Source organism: Eleutherodactylus coqui, chromosome 1, assembly GCF_035609145.1.
Source record: "Eleutherodactylus coqui strain aEleCoq1 chromosome 1, aEleCoq1.hap1, whole genome shotgun sequence".
Classification (NCBI taxonomy): Eukaryota; Metazoa; Chordata; class Amphibia; order Anura; family Eleutherodactylidae; genus Eleutherodactylus; species Eleutherodactylus coqui.
Window position 1 is genome coordinate 102179578 of NC_089837.1, and position 16459 is coordinate 102196036.

The 16459-nt window shown below is 40.6% G+C and overlaps 1 protein-coding gene across 1 annotated transcript; it reads right to left on the reverse strand.

Annotated features, from left to right (window-relative positions):
• Positions 1–233: 233 nt before the first annotated feature.
• SAG (S-antigen visual arrestin) lies at positions 234–15603 on the reverse strand. The gene is given in 14 exon segments (XM_066599052.1): positions 234–496; positions 3356–3421; positions 4007–4030; positions 4469–4546; positions 5817–5954; positions 6426–6498; positions 7873–7957; positions 9354–9489; positions 10859–10926; positions 11656–11715; positions 11814–12007; positions 13606–13650; positions 15172–15232; positions 15547–15603. Coding segments are annotated over 14 exon segments (1185 nt in total). The 3' UTR covers positions 234–396.
• Between the last annotated feature and the right edge of the window lie 856 nt (positions 15604–16459).

Here is a 16459-nt window from a genome sequence, read left to right on the forward strand (position 1 = left end):
ACCCACATCATGAAGATTGACAGTGTTCTCCTCTTTTGTGTATAAGGAGAGATCTGTCAATCTGCATAATGTGAGCAGGGAGAAGCCTGCACGGCCCGCCTCCATGACTCAGAGCTCAACTACAAGTCAGACTTCATGAACCTACTGACAGAATCCCTTTAACTGATAATAGTGCAGAGATTAATATATGGTCCAATTGTGTTTGATTGTAGCATAAATTTGTAATCACCACACTGAAAATTTGTCACCTGGACCTCTAAGAAGAGAAGTCCTGCCCAAACAGCCAATTTCTGTGCAATGCTATTTAGGGGTCCACAATTCCTATACAATATCATATCACCTAATGACGGTCTTTTGTTTGCAATGTATGATCTGTAACAACATTCATGATAGATTTTATTTCTCATCATCTTCTTCTTCCTCCTTCTCTTCAGGTTGCAATTCATCTTTAAGCTGGTCACGTGCAAATTCTTCAAACACCATATCTTCTTCTTCCCTGTGTAGCAGAGTAGAACAAGGATTGATATTTCACTAGTTACACAATGCTCTTCGTAAATGCAGTTTATTAGTAACTTCAAGGGTAACTCCACTTTAAAGCGGTTTTCCTGAACTTTTCATCACTTGATTTCCATATCAGCAATCAATATCAGCAGCAATTACTTTCAAACCATTGAGACTATAATATAGATAGTATGACAGAGCATGAACAATAAGTGTCTGCACTGAGGATTATATGTATGGATTTTGTACAATATGTCCATACAGTGCAGACTCCTAATGCTTAGCATTAACATACCTCCCATAATCTCTATAATATCCTCTTAGGATATGCACCTCAGTGTGTAAATTCAAGTTTCTAATCCAGATTTAAGAACTGAGTGCTTTAAGCTGTTGATTAGTTTCAGTCACTTGCAAGATGCACATGACATTCATTTCAATATGGGGCAAAGTTGGAGGAGACTGTAATTACTCTGCAGTCCTTTACTTTCTCCCTGCTAATGTCAGGGAGAAAGTAAAGGGAAATACATCACAATGCTACTATAGATTGATCTAAGAGTATTGTGAAGTTTTTGTTTTCCACTGGAGGTAAGCCGTAAAAGACCATGTAAAAAATATACACCTTTTGTATAAAAAAAAAAAAGAGAGAATGGTGCCTCTAGAAGAAGTTGTCGTTTTGCTGCAAAACTCAGCATGCAGTTACATCTCAGACAGATGTGCAAATGATTTGAGCACTGTGTGAGGGTACGCATACAAAGTGGCCGGGCTCAGGACGCCTTCGATAGAGCCAGTAGAGAAGATCATCTAATAGTCTGCCAAACATGAGCAGCTCCAACTGTTTAGTTGTCCTCCACCCAGAGACAGATAGCGCCATCGTTACACCCCGGTGTCTGCTGGAATTTATAGGCGCTTGACTGAAGGACATTTGGTCTCACAGCGCCCATTATGTGTTCTGCCTTTAACACCAACTCGCTTTCATCCTTTTACAGTGGTGTCATAACCCATAAAATTGGACTACTACTGAGTGGAACTGGGATGTCTTCAGTGACAAATTTAGGTTTAGTTTGGGCACTGATGATGACCATGTTCGTATCTGGAGACCTAGATGCGAGCTCCTCAATCCAGCCTTTTCTGTAGAGTGGTACACTGCCCCAACTGCTGATGTGATGGTCTGGGGGGACCACCACATCCGTCACCCCTTATAGTAGTACGAGGGACAATGACAGCTCAGCGATATGTTCAGGATATGCCCATGTGAGCAGCACTGGCCAGTCACAGCAGCATATAATAGTCTACCAATACCTACTAATAAACAGTAGTCAGAGAAATGGCCACCTTTGCTTTTCTAGGACCGGAGGGCCACTTTAAGACCAACACTTTAAATGCCAGTCTTCATATTATTTCCGCTGGCATACGATGTGCCAGATATATAAAGAGAGTCTTCTAGTGTACATTTTTGGTTTAATTTTCATCAGTTTCCAATGGAGCCAATCCTTTTTGTTTATAGATGGCACAGATTCAACATGAAATGCCGGACGAAAACTCATGCATGCAGGACTTTTCATCCAGTAAAAATGGTGGACAGGTGCAGGAACCAAACGTCCCCCATTGTAGTCCATGGGGTCCATTAGGTACAGTTGGATTCCCTTATGAGTCCATCCAAAGAATTCAGTTTTTCTTCTCCCATAATGGAGAAGGAAACCGGATTCCCTACTGCAGATTTTAGCCTTACTGCCTCACTATAAATGACATATACATAGTTTTATTTCTTACCCGTCTTTACCTGCCATGGGTGAACGTGCATAAAAGGAAGGAAAATGTATTTAATATGCTGGATTTAATGACAAATCGTTGGTAAATATGGCAATACATCCTATGTATTTAGAGTGGAAGATGAATCTGGTGTCTGCTGTGTATACACACACGTCCCACAACACTAAGGCCGGCTTCACACGGCGAAAAAAAACAAAACGCAAAAGTCAAATATGAACCCCATTCCTTTGAATGGGGTCATACACATGAGCGATGTGAGAAACAACTCACGCCATATCCTATGTTTGGGCGTGCCTTCACATTGCATCTCCCATTGTTTTCAATGGGGCTGGCGGCAGCATCACACGGCAAGCTAGGTCCACGCGGTATAATGCAATGAAAGGCTACCCCATAGAAAACAACGAGAGAAAGTGTGCAATCCCCCACCACAGTGGAGGATCGTAATTTCCCCGAAGCAAAGCGGTTTTGAGATAAAAACGCTCACATCTGTGGGGAAATCGCATGTTGGTGAGCACAATGTCAGGCTGTGATTCACGGCAGAATATTGTGCTCGCCCGTGTGAAGGTAGCCTTACGCTATTGCATGCATTTTTAAGTAATCCATGTGTTGGTGATAAAGCATGGCAGTTACATTGCATTTCTCTTTGACCCTACAGTCCCAAGATACAATTTTGTCCCAGGACCAGATGGGTTATAACACCTGCCATTGTTTTTCACTGCTCGTGTCCTTCTAATCCGCAGTTTCTGGGTCCCGTTATTGTCCGTCCCAGGATGGCCGACGCAAAGTTCTGAGTATATAAGCCCCACAGTGCACTGATAGTGTTAGACTACTGTTACACTATACTTGCTTTTTCATTGGCCAGCGCTGCTCCAGTGATCAGCGCTGCTTTATCAGAAATCCGTGCACAGTATGCATTAGGTAGTTTTAACATTTATCTGCCATCTGGAACAGCCGAAAATGGGGCCGAGAAGCAACAGCAGAGAACAACAATGGCAGGTAATATATACCCACCCTCCCCAGTCTAGAAACAGAATTGTGTCCTGACACTGGAGGGTCACTTTAACTAATCATTTAGGCTTCCAACCAAGATTCTCACTTACCATCTGGCTTAGGATGCATAAGAATGAAAGGAAGTTCCGTAGAGACTTCACTGCAAGCAAAAAGGAAAACAGAGTGAAAAATGTATCTCGACAATATAGAAAACTCGGATTGCAATGAACTTGTGCTATAAGGAGTTATACTGGATTAGAAAAAAAAATGACCTACTTTTTTTTGTGGAAACAGTGCCACATCTGTCCATAGGCTGTGTGTGGTATTACAACTCGGCCGCATTCATTTGAATAAGTTGCAATATCAGAAATATTGCAAATATCAGAAACAGTCTACGGACAGACATGGAGCTATTTTTCTGGACATCTTTTTTTTCTAATCCTGGTTTACCCCTTTAAGCAGAACCGTGGCTTGTTAAATAGTTTATACGTTAATGACATATCCTAAGGACTTGCCATAATTGTGGATTCAGCAGTCTTCCATTGATCACAAGGTGACAGTATGACTCTCATGCATGCGCTTTGTCTGTGTATTCCAGATCAGAATAATTCCAGTGAATGAAACTGAGGTGCAATTGAGCGGCATTACTCCCTTCATTCAGCCCTAGTCTAATTGGCTAGTCCTTTGTGATCAACATGATGATAGACACGTATTTAATAATACAAAGTAAAGGCATCTGAAGTACCTGGAAGTCATGTCTCCCAATAATCTGCCAATGAAAAACAGGAAAAAAAACCTTTAATTTCTTGGACCCACACACACAGGCAAATAGCAAAATCACAATATTATGGTAGAAATTGGGGTCAAAATCGGCAAGAAATCCACGACTGATAGAGCATTATGCAGATATATCTTTCCATAGCGTAGCTTTAAATTCTGCAAGCATATGGCCTAATAATATGCATTTCTACCTTCTGTTTTCATGATTTCCCTAAGACGATGGGGGGACTTTAAGACGGGAGTTTCATACTCCGGTCTTAATACATCTTGCGCATAAATATCCAGCTGAGTGCAAATTAAGAGGTACAAGAATCTTAATACATGTGTCAGTCTGTGTGCCACAAACCAAAATCTACTCCAACAGAGTCCTCACCTCAAACCCATCAACTATATTGGAAAGTCGAATTGCAAATCATCCAAGACTTACCCAGAGACGGTGATGGTCACCTTAATCTTGTAGTCCACCAGGATTCCCATGACAGTGCGATCAATACCTTCCTTCAGCCTGCGGAAAGCATTCAAGACATACTGTGTTAGACAGAAATTCTGCACCTTTGTACAATACCTTTGTGTTAAAGGGGTTTTCACGGCAAAAACTATTAATGATTTATTCTTAGGATAGGTCATTAATAGTTCATTTCTCAAGGACCTGCCAATGAAGATCCCTGGCAATCAGCTGTCAGTGCAGCCAGTCGGATTTCATCGGGACATGAAGTGCCATGGCACGCTTCAGTCCCATTGAAATTTGCTGTTAAATTTTTAGCATTTCCGCCTCCGGGTCCCCAGAGTATCGGTCATTAATGGGTCAAAAAAACATGTAAATTCTGCAGAGGATTGAGAAAATATTAAAGGGAACCTGTCATGACCTTGGAGCCCCATAAACTATGTTATGGGGCTCAAAGGTCAGGAAACGGGGAGTCCGGGCAGCAATGTTTTATGCCCACTAGGCACCCCATTCCTACACTGCGTCTGCCGAAGTCCACACACGTGCAGCGTGACTCTTTAGTCTGCTTTCTTCCATTCATCTCCATAGATATAAAGAGTAACATACAGAGCAGACTGAAAAGAGGACGGCTGTTGGGTGCATAGGACCCCTACAGCCGCCCACCGACTATCGTTCCTTTGCTTTCGCACAGGAGTGATAGTCGTTCAGTGAGGTGGAGGCGCGAGAGATCTCATCCAGCCACCCGCCTCAATTCACTACAAACAAGCCAATCGTCTCATGGTTTGTAGATAGAGATGAGCGAGCGTACTCGGAAAAGCACTACTTGCTCGAGTAATTTGCTTTATCCGAGTATCACTGTGCTCGTCACTGAAGATTCGGGTGCCGGCACGGAGCGGGGAGCTGCAGGGGAGAGCGGGGAGGAATGGAGGGGAGATCTTTCTCTCCCTCTCTCCCGCCCGCTCTCCCCTGCTCCCCGCTGCGACTCACCTGTCAGCCGCAGCGGCACCCGAATCTTCAGGGACGAGCACAGCGATACTCGGATAAAGCAAATTACTCGAGTGAGTAGTGCTTTTCCGAGTACGCTCGCTCATCTCTATTTGTAGATGAGCAATTTCTCGCTCAATGACCTGTCAGTGGCCGTGTGTACACAGGCTAAGTTACCACCAAAAATCACTGCTTTCAGGTTATAATCAGCCCATATAAAAGTACCTTTAACCATGACAGAAAGATCATTATCTACGCAGTTCCTTTACACTAAAAAAATGCAAGATATTGCAGGGGATTGTGGGATAAGAGGCACATAAAAAAAATACAGTTCAGCTGTACTTACAGAGTGCTAGATGCCAGATTGGTGTCCTCGTGCTTTAGTTTTCCATCTAGAGCGATTTCCCGTTTTTCTCGGTTGTATGCCAGGATAGGCAGCAGAGTGAAGGTGTGATTATAAGTGGCCTTGGATGGAACTTTATCCCTGGTAAAAAAAAAAAAAATGTTTCTCCTTATATTTTGGATAGGTGATATAGAGAATCAATGGCTTTTCGCCGCATGTACACGGGCGGGTCGGATTCCACATGCAGAAGGGCTGTCTGTTAGGGAACCGCAAGTAAATAGAATATGGTGCAGTTTTTCATCCGATCCATAATTGGTTTCCGCTCTCATGCATTAACAATCTTTTTTGCATTGCAAGCTATGGAGGGTAATTGCTGCGGAATCTGGAGGCAGACGCCCGTTCCAGATTCCGCAGCAATAATCCACCCGTGTGCATTGGGCCTTTCTATGTACAATGTTTAACAATGTTAGCAACATGCTAAGAGCATACACATACCAGGGCACTCTTAATAACCCACATTAGCCCAAAAATATAAGCTGTTATGGAAAACCATTGATGCTATGCCAATAATCTACTAAATGAATACACTCTTGTTAGGATAGCCTTACTTACTCGGTCTCATCCAAAGCCACAGTCTTGGTGTAATAGTCACTACTGTACAGCACCACATTGGCGACCTGTTCCACTATATGCAGAAAAAACATAAAAATAGTTACTATTCTTCCAAGGATGTTTTCATACAAGACTGTTTTGTTACAAGTTATATCTGTGAACTTATTGAAATGTTGCTGTTTTACCAAGAACATTTGATATTCTGACCATGCCGGCAACTATCAGTTAATGTTGTATCAGAGCAACACTTTTCAAAACGCTACTGCTAGTGTTGGGAGAACCGAAACAGTAAAACTCTATTTCGGGTCAAACTTTGCTAAAAGTTTGGTTCAGCACAAACCCACACCTCGGCCGGTTTGTGTCGTCTGAACTCACTAAAATTCTTCTTTGTTTTCCTTTTTCTTCTTTTAAAAAGAAGGAATAATAAGGAGGAGAAGAAAAATGGAGGCAGAAAAAAAAGAAGGAAATTTTCCTTCCTTCTCATTTTTCCCTTTCTTTTCTTCCTATTTCCTTCATTAACTTTGCCTTAAAAACAGATCAAAAGTATTTAGATGCACACCTAGGTGACATAAGAGTGTTATACAGGCCATTTATGAAATTTAGACTGTGTAATACAGCAGTTTTAGGGGTACTGGTGAAGTTCCGGTTCAGTTCCAAGTAATTTGGACCAAACAAAACTTTTTGCCAAAATTTGTCGAACCACCCGAACCCAACTTTTCAAAAGTTTTCTTATCACTAGCTACCGCCAAGGCAATGAGCTGATCACTCCACTTCCTGTACCCCTGTCAAACAGCTGATTTTGCCAGGTAAAGCTAAATGTAGTATTATATGGTGGCCGATGAGTTGCTGTCCATGTAATATAAGTAAGTTAGAGCACAACAGAGAGAGAGCTGCGCAGTATAGTTTTATATTATGGCTATTAGAGGGGATTCCTGAACAAGGGATCCCCTCTATGATGTACATATGCCTTAATACAATTAAAGGGACAGGGATTATCTTCATTAGTTATCTTCTCCTACCATTGGGAGAGTGGGGGACGCCTGACTCTTACTTGCCAATGCAAAGAGCTTGTCAGCTCTTCCCATTGACATTCACTATGAGAGTTACAGAAAGAGATAACAATCAGCTATCGGCTTTTTATTTAACCCTAGAAAACATGAATGGAGAGAGCTGAATACAAGGGCAGCCACTACCTCACTGAAGCCAATGTACCTGGTGACTGCTTTTCAATGGTAGACAAGGTTCAGGGGAACGCTATTCTTCCTATATGTGAGACCCTCACCTATAAAGACCCTTATAGTATATCCTGTGGGGGTGTATGCTATGAATTCTTAAGATGGAAAGGCCATTTAAAATGTGTGTTGGGATTTATCAGAATAGGCCTACATTTACTGATGATTTTTTAATGGAGGAATGACTGATTATTGACCTTCTTATTAGATCTTACCTGATGCGGCTATTTTTTTAATTGTCTTCTCTGAATTATTGGTCACAGTAACAGCAACAGTAATTGGTTCCCCGTGATAATACACCTGCAGGTAATCGATAAATACATTAGGATCATTGTTCATTATTACTGTACTTTTATTAGGTTAGGTTCACGTTGTGTATTTTTGTTGCATTAACCCCTTCTTGCTGCAGCCCTTTGTGTTTTTTTGGTTACATGGCTACATGAGGGCTTGTTTTTTGCAAGACAAATTGTAGTTTTCAATGGTATCTATGAACTTTATAATGTGCTGGAAAACTTTTCTCAGTGGGGAGAAATGGGAAAAAATGCAATCGAGCAATTGTTGGTGGGAGTTTGTTTTTACAACAGTCACGATGCAGTAAAAATCATGTGTTCTCTTTATTCTGTGGGTCACCATGATTACAGCGATACCAAAAGTATATAGTTTTTTTTAATGCAGTGGGACTGCTTTCTGTCACCATCTTTCGACCCTCCTAACATTTTTACATTTTTTGTCAACGTAGTTGTGTGAGGGCTCGTTATTTTGCTCGGTCACCTGTAGGTTCTATTGATACCTTTTTGGAATATATATACGACTTTTGGATCATTTTTATTCAATTTTTTTCTTGGATGCAGAGCAATTCTAGCATTGCTTATACTATTTTTTCTGACGGAGTTCACTATAAAGGGTTAATAATGTGATGTGTGTGTGTATGTATGTACACTTCGACTATATTCTACTCTTTATTTTTTCTAATATTTAATAAAACTTATTTTTACATTTTTCCTTCGTCTCCTTAGGGAACTTGAACTTGCAATTGCTTGATCACTTATACATTATATTACGTTCTTACAGGCAGTATATCAAGACGTGCAAAGATAACGGGAACACAGACATGCAGTGAAAACATCTTCTTCTTTATTGATCCAAGTGCTTTACATAATCAGATAGCAGAGAGAATGCGTTTCAGCTCGTAAAGAGCCTTGTTCACCTCAGGTGAAACGCGTTGTCTCTGCTATCCGATTATGTAAAGCACTTGGATCAATAAAGAAGAAGATCTTTTCACTGCATGTCCAGTGTTCCCGTTATCTTTGCATTTCATTTGAAACCACAGGATGGAGTGCTCCCAGACGTAGTCTTCTTATCAGGATTTACAAATAAATGGGTATCAATGGACATAGAAGGTGGAACTATTCTTATGTTAAGTTATTAAGACATACCAAAGGCATGCCTTGATAGGTAATCATTCATGGCAGCCCTGGTGGGCTTTCAGAAGGCCTAGACTGCCATGACAACTGATCGAGTCATTTAAATGAACTGACAGTGGCATATAAAGGGTCAACAGCCACGATCAGCGTGATTACTGATCACAACTGTTGAAACAAAACAAGTATGTTAGAAAAGCAATGTGACCATGTAAGTAGATGCAGTTACCTTACCTAAAGCTATAAATTGCATGAAATTGTATGTTCTGTTTTACCTCTTTGGTCAGGGAGGCCGTCAGGTGCAGAGGTTTGTCTGACATGAAGAACTGCCAGGAAGTCTCTGCCCGGGGCTTGGGTCCTGGTTGGTCAGGAGCATATTGGATTTTGCGGATCAACAAACGCACAGAGTTTCTGCAAAATGGTAAAATACGCTTTTATCGATGAATGTAGTAAAAGCAGGAAGAATTTAACCCTTTCAGGACCATAATCGAATTTGAAACCGTTTACATCTATAGAACAAATATGTTCCTTGGTCCTCAAAGAGTTAATGGTATATTCACACATAATGGAAATGCTGTGGATTACCTGCAGCAGAATTGGCTGCAGACAATCCGCCCCTATTTACAGAGCAACCATTGTAGATGGGATTTCAAGAAATCTGATCGACATGTTGCAGAAATAATCTGCAGCGTAAATTGACCTGTGATGCGGATTTTCAATCTACAGTATGTCAGTTTATGCTCTCGATTTTCATAGTGGATTTCACCTCTTCATATGAGGGGGAAAATCCACCACAAATCTGGATTTTGACATGGAGTCAAGCCAATATCTGCAGCAGATTTACAGTAGCAGAAATTCTGCAACATGTAGACTAGACATGCCCTTAAGGTTATGTGCATTTACGCTAACTATTATTTTTATTGACATTAAATAAAAACATGAAGCACCTTTCCAAATACTTTTTATTAAAAATATTCTGACAGTTTCTGTCAACAGCTGCTATGTAGAATCATGGAATGGTAGAGTTAGAAGGGACCTCCAGGGTCATCAGATCCAACCCCCTGCTCAGTGCAGGATTCACTAAATCATCCCAGACAGATATTTGTCCAGCCTTTGTTTGAAGACTTCCATTGAAGAACTCACCACCTTCCGTGGTAACCTGTTCCACTCATTCATCACCCTCACTGTCAGAAAGTTTTTTCTAATATCTAGTTTGTGTTTCCTCACTTTCAGTTTCATCCCATTGCTTCTAGTCTTTCCATGCGCAAATGAGAATAGGGCAGATCCCTCTGCACTGTGACAGCCCTTCAGATATTTGTATACAGCTATTAAGTCTCCTCTCAGCCTTCTTTTTTGCAAGCTAAAAAGAAGACTGTAATTGCGTATGTACATCGTTTTGGTGAACACCCATAGAGAACAACAGGGCTCTATCTGCGTAATACGTGGTCAATTAGAACATTCTGTGTGCTTTTTTTCTCACCAATAAATATGTACAAGTGTGATTGGAAATGTGAAAATCAATGTATTTGAATTTCCGCGATTCACCGTGTATTAAGCACGTGGTCATCAATTCGAATATGCTTGTGTGAGCCCAGCCTAAGATGTGACTACAGGATTAGACTACACAAAGGGTTTATTTGATATAAACAAGCATGCGCAGGAGCTGTGAACATAAAACGGTAGGACATTTTTAAATCAAGACTATTTACAAAGTTGCTTTTTTATTTCAGATGCACTGAAGCAAAAATAAAGATTGGTTTTAAAAAATGTATATACTTACTTCTTGTGAATCCTGTCTTCTAAATTGGTTGCAGAAAATGCTTTGATCTCAAAATCCACACCACAAGCCTTTAAAAATAGGGAATTGTCAGAAAATATTTCCCAAATTCTGTGAAATCTTCATCATAATTATATAATTATAAATGATCAAATCTATTCTCAGGGTTCGAGGTTCAAGGTACTGTAGATCAGGGTGGCTAACATCCAGGATACCTAACGGAGGGGCAGGGTTTTCTGGTCTTTAAAGGGCACAGGAGAATAAGAACATTATTCCTAGTTTTTTATGCTATTCAGAGCTTTATTGAACAAATATACAAAATCCAACAAAAGTGGCTCAAAATAAAGCTCACCTTGTTTGTAACTTAATTAAAGGTGGACAAAAATATGGAAACGCCATATGAAATGCATGGGATTGTAAGCATTAGCGCTGACCTACCCTTTGACCTATGCTTGGCTGAGACCTTTCCCAACAAATTTGTGTTTACTTCACCTCTTGCCCTTCTCTGGGTTTGTTTCTGGTAGCAGCAGCTGAGTGGCTCAAACCCTTGACCAATGAACCCCGTTTGCTCAGGAAGATGTTCACTTCTGCCCGGTAGCATCTATGTCATATTACCGCCACCTAACATCGGTATCTACATGTCTTAATGAAATATGATTTATAATCCTATGTAACTTAAGGCATACATTTTGTACAATATTTCCATATTTTTGTGCACCCCTGTATATATGAGGAGTAGTAATAATAATCTTTATTTGTATGGTGTTAACTTATTCCACAACGCTTGCGGGAGTACTTACCTTCCCCGCATCTGATGGAGCTGGTTGAAGACACACTGAGCATGGCAAGTAATCAGGAAACTATAAGTTACAAAAGAATGGATTAGACACAATTGGAATTCTCTAATGGCATCACTGAAATACGCTCCACAAAGGAGGATATGTAAGTGGGTCATTACCGCCATCAGGAAGGGGTAGGCATTGTTCCCCAACTTTTTCATCAGTCTTTCTTGGACTTTGGTGAGACATTTCACATCTTCCACAGGAGGATAAACCTGAGTCCGTGCAAAGTACAAATCTTTGCGAAAGGTCAGGCCAATGACATCAATGTCCTCCTGACCATAGCGGAATGCACACGTCAGAGTGACATACACTGTAAAAGAAAAAGATAACCAGAAGTGTATAGCACATGGGACAGAGAACTGAAAACACTGATGATGCATCAGCACAATGTCCCATGAAGGCAGCACAAGAGTTACTGACGCCAAGGGCCTGACTAAATAGTGCGCCCTTAGTGGTGGTACTCCACCAAAGAAGGTCTCTGTTGATTAGGATTTCAACATAAGTAGCAAGTCTTCAACCAACTACTGTTCTCATGCCTGATGAAGGGTATTAACCTGAAACATATATATTATATTAAATACACAGGCTGCTTTTAGGTACATATGAATTATGAGATTGAAATAAAGTCACTTGAAGCAGACCTGAGAAGGACTGCTGTTCTATTTTGGATATGCCATAAAGACATTTCAGAAGTTAATATTGGTGGGGGATCCAGAAGCTGATACAATACTAGCTTTCGGCTAAACATGGCGCCTGTACTAAAGGTGGTCTTGTGTCCCATGATACTATTTAGAATGGCACGATTTAAACAGAACGTGGAACAGATCAGGCCCTCTATATGACCATGGCCAGCTTTAGCCACGTAAAGCTGCAGTAGAGAGAGAGATCCCACTGCATAGAGCTCTGGTGAGACCACATCTGTAATACCGTGTTCAGTTCTGGAGACCTCATCCACCGAAAGACACTCATAAAATAGAACGAGTCCAAAGATGGGCTGCAAAAATGGTGAAAAGTCTCAAGAACAAAACTTATTAGGAAAGACTTAAAAAACCTTAGGTGCTTTTAAACTTAACAATTATCGTTCAAACGAGCGAAAGTGAGCAATAACCATTAGATCTAAACGCGAGAGAACGAGAATTGTTCGGTTTTCGTTCATCATTCATTTTATAAAAATTGTTGGCTCGTTTGCTTATCATTCAGTTTAAACAGCTCTTGTTCAGTCCTTCTATTTGCTTATACAGGGACTGAATGACCCTGAATGATTCTTGATAAACAAGCCAACGATGTATCTGCCTGTGTAAACAGGCTGCAGGAGTGTGAACGAGTTAGCATTGGCGTCATTTGCTCATTCAAACAAGAATCAGCTTGTCTAAAAAGGACCCTTAATCTGTGTAGCCTGGATGAAGAAAGGGAGAGGAGGGGACATGAGCAAAACCTTTATATACCTTACGGGTTCAGGAGGGAAGTGACTAAATTTCTAGAACAAGGGGGCACAATCTGAGATTAGTTGGGGGAAAATCAGGAAATATTTTCCTGAAAGAGCAGTAGATGTCTGGAACAAACTTCCAGCAGACGTGGTTGGAAGATCAACAGTAAATGCATGTCTGAGATAAGTGTGTATGTATATATATATATATATATATATATATATATATACACACACACATATATACATATACACACACACACATATATATATATATATTATATATACATATACACACACACATATTATATATATATATATATATATATATATCCTAAGAGAGAAATAAAAAGGAAATAATATATAAAATGGGCCATGTGGTCTTTTTCTGCTGTCAGTTTTCTATGTTTCTAGAGCAATGGCTTGGACATAAAAAAGCCAAGTAGAGTATATTAAACTTTCATTTAGATGTCACTACTTACCTTTCTTGCCCTTAAGGAGGTCAGGATCAACTAAAACTACTCCATCTGAGGAAAAAGAAATCATCTACGTTAGTGGAGGCGTAACACTTAATAATACATCTATATTTCCTGTCTACATTCAATGTTGTAAGGCCGACCATACACTCTAGATTCCTCCCAACCAACGCACATACACACACACTGGGCTCCGTTTACCCTGCATGTATTCTTAATGGGGAGATGGGAATGAGTTGTTGCCAGAACAAAAGGATTGAGCATGTTGAAACCCAACATATCTGATCCTTCTGTGCACCCACATCCGCCATCAGGAACGAGTTTGGACCATAGATGACTGGCTGAGCAGTCTAATGTGTATGACTATCTTTAGGCTATGCTATGTAGTACACTCTTTGTCAACAAAAAGTTCAAGCGCCTAGAAGGAGTTGTCGGAATAAATGAAACTTTCTCTGTGTGATTGTAACATTGATCTAAGTAAGGGTTTACAATACCAGAGCAAAAGGATAATATATTGTGGAAGACTGAACACTTGAAGAGAGGCTTCAGTACCCTGTTGTCCTGCTGGAAAATGCCTCTTGGAAGCCCGGCTATGAGAGGAACACATGTGGCTGCAAGATGTCCTGAACATATCACTGAGCTGCCACTGTTCCTTGTACCACTATTAGGAGTGGCTGACTGTCATATGCACTGACTTCTTGGCCCCAGGCCATCACACGAGCAGTGGGGGCAGTGTGCCAATCCACAGTAAAGGCAAGATTGAGGAGCTCATGCCTAGGTCTCCAGACACAAACACAGTTGCTGTCATTGTCCAAACTAAACCTGGATTTGTCACTGAAGACAACCTTTTTCAACTCCATGGCTGTCCAGTTTCAAAATCAAAAGAGGGTGGGTGGGTGTCAAAGGGAATGAACGTTATGGGTGCGGTGAAACCAAATGTCCATCAGCCAAGCTTCTGGAAATGCTTCTGACAGATACAGGGGTGTAACAATGGTGCCAGCTGTCTCTGGATGGCAGACAACAAAGCAGTTGGAGCTGCTTGTGCTGGTTGGACGATTAGACGATCTTGTCTACTGGTGGTCTGTCGAGAGCATCTTGAGCCCAGTCGCCTTGTGTGCGTGCCTTCATGCATCCACTGGTCTCAACACCTCCTAACAGTCTGTCCAGGTGGTGGGCAATTCATCAATATGACCAGCCAGCTTCTCACATTCCAATAATTTTAATATTCTCAAACTCTTTTAACTGGAGGAAATTTTCTTGATTGCATCGTAGAGGCATCCAGTGGTCAACAAGCTCTACACAAGTAGAAAGGGAGGTCCACTACACACAAGGAGCGTCTGAGAGCCTTTTTATAGGCCAACGGTGGAAGCACTTTTAGGGTCTCAGGCGGCAAGACCGTTCATCTAATCACACCACTACTCTAATCATATCTGCCTGAGATGTAACTGCATGCAGAGTTTTTCAGGAAAATGACAACTTCTTTTAGGTACTTGATTTATTTTCTACAATGAGTGCATCTAGTGAACTTTCACCAACATTCTGATGTTCATTCACATCTATTTATCTACTTACCTACTGGATCCACAGATTCCACATGATCAATATAATCTCTTTTACCCAGATATACACTCACCTGTGGAAAAAATGTACAAGGCGTTACAGGTTTGTGAACAATACATACATACAATTTCAAACACACTTCCATTATCAGGATTATTCCTGTTATGTGAGTGAAACATTTACTAATTTCAGATCAGAAAATTTAAGGTAACTTATATAATGTCAGCAGAAATGGGTTATTTTGATACAGTAGGTGAAATTTCTAGCATTGTCTTTTATTTTATTATACGAGTATGTATATAAATTATGTTGTCTTCCTACATACACCTTAAGGGCATCCAAGACAAAGCAAGGCATTGGAAGTGTTGCAAAAAAAGGACTACTAACTGCTTTGTCACGGGAGGTTTTCTTGAAGATGACATGTCTGGATTTCTTGTCACTCATTCTGTTGTTTTTTTGCTACCGGGAGTCGGAGTCTGTTGACATAGACAGATAGGTTGTTATATACAAGATAATTTTGCACAAAATTTTGCAGATAAAACATGAGCTTTTGTACAAATGTTGATTACCTACACTTTTGATTGCATACTTAAAGAAAAATATCAACTCCAGCAATAAAATATATTCTGTCAGGAAAACATCACAATATCTGAGTATTTTATTCATTTACGGTATTTCCTGCTGCTAATATACAGCCAACGTATTCTGTAGTCACATATTCCCCATCCTCGATGGAGTTTACACTCTAATTTCCGCTATTTTAACCCCTTAATGACCAAATGCGGTAAATATACGGCGCTTGCTCCTGGGCTTTAATCCCGGCCGATAGCAGAAGTACAACTCAGGATTAAAGCCCCTGCTCTGCAATCAAGCAGGAGCAGGCCGGGTCCTCAGCTACTAGTCACAGCTGAGGGCCTGGAGAAGAAGGGAAACCCTGCTACATAGCCCTCAACAAGTGAAAGTGGATCGACAGGTGCCCTCTCTCATTGAAGAGCTGCGGGGTCCTAGCAGACCTTGATCAGCTCTGTTAGTGACTATGGTAACTACAGGGGATGTTTTAACTTGGGCTTCTATGAAAAAAGAAATAGAATGTGAATGACCCTCAGGAGATCTTATATGACGTCATGGGGGTCCTAGATTGTAAAAAAATTGAAAAAAATAAGTTAAAAAATTACAGAATAAAATAGAAATATATACATAAAAAAGAAAATGACCCACTGCCGATGCCAACCAAAATAGTCTCCATATGCACCCTGTAATCCAAAACTACACAAATTATATATCAAATTGTCCAAAACAA